General features: G+C 45.8%; 1 protein-coding gene across 1 annotated transcript in view; it reads left to right on the forward strand.

Annotated features, from left to right (window-relative positions):
• The window catches only part of LOC311125685 (protein CASP-like), a gene marked incomplete at both ends in the record, with an annotated part of 26,035 nt that extends 20,206 nt beyond the window's left edge, over positions 1-5,829 (forward strand). The window contains 2 exons of the mRNA XM_084199718.1: positions 5,170-5,218; positions 5,725-5,829. Coding sequence (XP_084055844.1) covers positions 5,170-5,218; positions 5,725-5,829 — 154 coding nt within the window. The remainder of the gene's footprint in view (positions 1-5,169; positions 5,219-5,724) is intronic.
• Between the last annotated feature and the right edge of the window lie 73 nt (positions 5,830-5,902).

Consider the following 5,902-nt stretch of genomic DNA (forward strand, 5'->3'; position numbering starts at 1 on the left):
GGAGGAGAGAAGAGAGGGAGTAGGGTAGGAACAGAGAGAGAAGAGAGGGTAGGAGCAGAGAGAAGAGAGGGTAGGGTCGAAACAGAGAAGAGAGGGTAGGGTAGGAACAGAGAGAAGAGAGGGTAGGAGCAGAGAGAAGAGAGGGTAGGGTAGGAGGAGAGAGAAGAGAGGGTAGGGTAGGAACAGAGAGAGAAGAGGGAGTAGGGTAGGAACAGAGAAAAGAGAGGGTAGGGTAGGATCAGAGAGAAGAGGGAGTAGGGTAGGAACAGAGAGAGAAGGAGTCGGGTAGGAACAGAGAGAGAAGGAGTAGGGTAGGAACAGAGAGAAGAGAGGGAGTAGGGTAGGAACAGAGAGAGAAAAATGAGTAGGGTAGGAACAGAGAGAAGAGAGGGTAGGGTAGGAACAGAGAGAAGAGAGGGAGTAGGGTAGGAACAGAGAAAATAGAGGGTAGGGTAGGATCAGAGAGAAGAGGGAGTAGGGTAGGAACAGAGAGAGAAGGAGTAGGGTAGGAACAGAGAGAGAAGGAGTAGGGTAGGAACAGAGAGAGAAGAGAGGGTAGGGTAGGAACAGAGAGAAGAGAGGGAGTAGGGTAGGAACCGAGAGAGAAGAGAGGGTAGGGTAGGAACAGAGAGAAGAGAGGGAGTAGGGTAGGAACAGAGAGAGAAAAATTAGTAGGGTAGGAGGAGAGAGAAGAGAGGGTAGGGTAGGAACAGAGAGAAGAGGGGGTAGGGTATGAACAGAATAATGGGGAAGACGAAATGGGACCAGGCATATGAGGGATCCTCAGAGTTCTGACTGACTGATGGATGTCCCTCCTCACTTTACTGACCTGCCTGGGGACCTGGACCCGTGTTCATAAAGCAATTCAGAGTAGAAGTGCTGATCTCGGATCAGGTCCCCAATTGTCCATATAATCGTATTAATTAGGATCTAAAAGGTTAAATTGATCCTAGATCAGCACTGTGAGATTCTTTATGAATATGGGCGCTGGACACTGGGGCCCTGGATGAGGGAAGGCTTGAGAGGGGAGTACGAGATGGACCCTATCTGAGAAATACATAGAAAACAATATAGCCTAGAGTAGGGGTCATCAACTAGATTCAGCCCCGGGCCAATTATATTCTTGAGCGGATGGTCAGGGGGCCGGAACATAATTACAAATAATTTGTAGACTGCAAATTGACCGCTAGAAGTCCAAACAGATCTGCCTGTCACCTCCTGTCTGCCTGGTTCAGAGAGGGCTGTCACATCCTGTCTGCCTGGTCCATAGAGGCCTGTCACCTCCTGTCACCTCCTGGCTGCCTGGTCCATAGAGGGCTCTCACATCCTGTCTGCCTGGTCCATAGAGGCCTGTCACCTCCTGTCACCTCCTGTCTGCCTGCTCCATAGAGGGCTCTCACATCCTGTCTGCCTGGTCCATAGAGGGCTGTCACATCCTGTCTGCCTGGTCCATAGAGGCCTGTCACATCCTGTCTGCCTGGTCCATAGAGGGCTGTCACATCCTGTCTGCCTGGTTCAGAGAGGGCTGTCACATCCTGTCTGCCTGGTCCATAGAGGGCTGTCACCTCCTGTCTGCCTGGTCCATAGAGGGCTGTCACATCCTGTCTGCCTGGTCCATAGAGGGCTGTCACATCCTGTCTGCCTGGTCCATAGAGGGCTGTCACATCCTGTCTGCCTGGTCCATAGAGGGCTGTCACCTCCTGTCTGCCTGGTCCATAGAGGGCTGTCACCTCCTGTCTGCCTGGTCCATAGAGGGCTGTCACCTCCTGTCTGCCTGGTCCATAGAGGGCTGTCACCTCCTGTCTGCCTGGTCCATAGAGGGCTGTCACCTCCTGTCTGCCTGGTCCATAGAGGGCTGTCACCTCCTGTCTGCCTGGTCCATAGAGGCCTGTCACCTCCTGGCTGCCTGGTCCATAGAGGGCTCTCACATCCTGTCTGCCTGGTCCATAGAGGCCTGTCACCTCCTGTCACCTCCTGTCTGCCTGCTCCATAGAGGGCTCTCACATCCTGTCTGCCTGGTCCATAGAGGGCTGTCACATCCTGTCTGCCTGGTCCATAGAGGCCTGTCACATCCTGTCTGCCTGGTCCATAGAGGGCTGTCACATCCTGTCTGCCTGGTTCAGAGAGGGCTGTCACATCCTGTCTGCCTGGTTGATAGAGGGCTGTCAGGGTTTTCGAGGATGACTTTTTGTGGCACCGGATAGAATCACATATAGTTATTTTTAGTTTGAAATACATCACAAATCTCTTTTAGGATATTGGATAGTGGTGTAAATGAATTGTACAGTAACGCTGACCTGATTTTTGAATCTGTCTGGGGCTGTGATGAAACGTTAAAGCATGAACCTTCCTTTGAAAATCTGACTATATGCTATCATTGCATTGATAGAACATTGTGTTATGCTGGTGAATGAACTGACTTCCGCATCAGAACACTAAAACCTGTCTGTCTCCTTGATCCCTTTGTAATGCCCAAATCCAGGCAAATCCCAATGTTATTTAAGAAGACTTTGTACATCTGTAGCAGGGGTTTCTGTTAGCCGCTAATTGCCAGCTTTTCGCCCAATTTTTTTTATGAAAAGCCGATTTAATAAAGATAATACAAAATATAATAAAAATAATTACATAAATTATTGCCGACCAAATTCACCAGGAGAAAAAAAGAATCCCATTGCAAAATAATGCTTTTATTAATTGATGGAAATACCAGTCAATGGAAATACATTTTACCATCATGCTTATCGGTCTATAGGTCAAATACAATTTTATTTGTCACATGCGGCGAATATAACTGGTGTTGACTTCACCGTGAAATGCTTACTTACGAACCCCTTTCCCAACAATGCAGAGTTAAAAAGTAAGAAAAGTAGCAAAAAGTAACACTATAGATAACAATAATGAGGCTATATACAAGGAGTACTGGTACCGAGTCACTATGCAGGGGTACGAGGTACATGTAGGTAGGGGTAAAGGTGACTAGGCAATCAGGACAGATAATAAAGCAGATTAGAAGCAGCGTATGTAAAGTGTGTGTGTGTGTGTGGGTAGAGTCCAGTGAGTGTGTGTGTGGGTAGAGTCCAGTGTGTGTGTGTGTGGGTAGAGTCCAGTGAGTGTGTGTGTGGGTAGAGTCCAGTGAGTGTGCATAGTGGTTCATGTCCATAATGTAGGAACTAAAATGGCGCATGTTGTTTTTTGGTCATCATGCATCTTATTTATCACACGCCGCCGCATACAGACAGTCTAGTTAGAGCTGAATATAACCTCCTCACTAGAGCTGTTGCTGCTGCTGCTCCTCAGCTCATTGCTGCTGGAGTGAAACAAGTGCTTTTACATAAGCCCAGTCATTGCGCAACAATTCTAAATGCAATCGCATGTAAATAACAGTATTGATGGCCATGATTAAAAAGAGCTACTGTTTTCATTTCTCAACTGGTAATTGAAGCACGCCTCCCATTCGCCATTCAAGTGTATAGACAACGGTAGGCAGGCTATCAGTGCATAAAGCTGTCATCAAGGCAAAGAGTGTGCAAAGCTGTCATCAAGGCAAAGGGTGGCTATTTGAAGAATCTCAAATATAAAATATATTTTGATTTGTTTAACACTTTTTTGGTTACTACATGATTCCATATGTGCTATTTCATAGTTTTGATGTCTTCACTATTATTCTACAATGTAAAAAATAGTAAAAAATTAAGAAAAACCCTTGAATGAGTAGGTGTGTCCCAACTTTTGACCGGTACTGTATATATTATATATATTTTTTACAATATTATAATTTATTTTATTGAAATGGCGGCCTTGTGTGCACTTCCAGTAATACAATATACCCCGGTATGGTACAGAAACGGTATGACGGTATAATGGTTATTAAAGCTGCAATATGTAACTTTTTGGGCCAACCCGACCAAATTCACATAGAAATGTTAGTTATAGATCTTGAAATCTAATTGAAAGCAAGTCTTAAGATGTGCGCTATTTCTATGTTTCCTGTTCTTAAGTTTAGTTTTTGCGTCTTTTACTTTCGGTTTTGTCCACCAGCTGAAAATACAATATTTTTGGTTATTGAGAACATATTTCACAGCGGTTTAGATGGTACAATGATTCTCTGCACTATACATTGCTTGTTTTTCACATAAACTGAAATTAGGTGAACTATTAGAGTTTTAGCAACCAGGAAATGGTGAATGATTTCTGCATATTGCACCTTTAAAAAAAACAAAAAAATAACACTTGCACACAGACACCCAATTACAGAGAGCCTAAATGAAGGTAAACACTCCATGCAGAATCACCTATAATGAGATGTCAGGGTGTTGGTGTAATTAAGGAATTTATACGCCGTACACCGCGCTGCTGTTTAGATGTCAGGCACCTTAATAATAAATAATAATTGGTCATTTAGCAGACGCTCTTATCCAGAGCGACCTTCATACCGAAGGTTAGGAAATAGGAATCAACTTTGGACTATTGATATGCATCCATGTTGAAGCATCCCAACTACTACCAGGGAACAGAATCGTTAATGGATCCTCGCTATTTGAGCCACGTTACAATTCCCACAGGTTGACCCTATTGGCGCGATGCCTAGGATGTTTGCCATACGCGCAGCGACCCGGGTTAGCTTCCCTGTCAGATTAGTGAACATTAAGACTCAGCGCTCAATTAGTGTAATCCCTCTGTTTTAGTCCGGCTTAGACACAGACACACAAGTTGCTGAGGTTATTGGGTTCACAATCAAAGTACTAAGGAGAAAATTGAGAGGGTTTTACTGGGTACTGCTGCACTCAGTTACAATTCACTCACATGAGTTGTATACATACAACAACATGCGTTTCAGGCTTTGGGAGCCTCGGGGTGCGTGTGTGTGTGCGTGCGCATATGGATGTGTGTGTATTAGATGTTGTAATGATCACTGTCCTGTGTGTGCACTTAGTAACACTTAATCCTCTTCCTCCTCCTCTTCCTCCTCTTCTTTCTCTTCCTCCTCTTCTTCTTTAACTTCTTCTTCCTCCTCTTCCTCCTCCTCCTCCTCCTCTTCCTCCTCCTCATCTTCTTCATCTTCATCCTCCTCTTCCTCCTCCTCCTCCTCTTCCTCCTCTTCCTCCTCCTCCTCTTCTTCTTCCTCTTCTTCCTCCTCCTCTTCTTCTTCCTCTTCTTCCTCCTCCTCAGGGCCGATGAGATTGAAATGGTGATGACAGATCTGGAGAGAGCCAATCAGGTTAGTCTCCACCCCTTTATGGCCTTGGTAATTATTGGATGTTATAAACTGGGTGGTTCAAGACCTGAATGCTGATAGGCTGACAGCGGTGGTATATCAGACCGTATACCAAGGGTATGACAAAACATTAATTTTTACTCTTCTAATTACGATGTTAACCAGTTTACGTTGTCTCTGTCTCTTTCTGTCTGTCTCTCTCTCCTCTCTCTCTCTCTCTCTGTCTGTCTGTCTGTCTGTCTCTGTCTGTCTGTCTGTCTCTGTCTGTCTGTCTCTCTCTCTCTCTCTGTCTCTCTCTCTCTCTCTCTCTCTCTCTCTCTCTCTCTCTCTCTGTCTCTCTCTCTCTGTCTCTCTCTCTCTGTCTCTCTCTCTCTGTCTCTCTCTCTCTCTGTCTCTCTCTCTCTGTCTCTCTCTCTCTCTCTCTCTGTCTCTCTCTCTCTCTCTCTCTCTCTCTCTCTCTCTCTCTGTCTCTCTCTCTCTGTCTCTCTCTCTCTCTGTCTGTCTCTCAGAGGGCGGAGGTAGCACAGAGGGAGGCGGACACTCTGAGGGAGCAGCTGACCTCTTCTAACCAATCCCTGCAGCTGACTACCCAGATCCAGACCACCCCAGACACGGTACGCTGTTATTGGTTGGTAGAGTATGGATTGCTGAGAGAGGTGGATTTGGTTGGCTGATTGCTGATAGAGG

Source organism: Coregonus lavaretus (assembly GCF_964263955.1).
Source record: "Coregonus lavaretus genome assembly, contig: HAP1_SCAFFOLD_5647, whole genome shotgun sequence".
NCBI classification, from domain to species: domain Eukaryota; kingdom Metazoa; phylum Chordata; class Actinopteri; order Salmoniformes; family Salmonidae; genus Coregonus; species Coregonus lavaretus.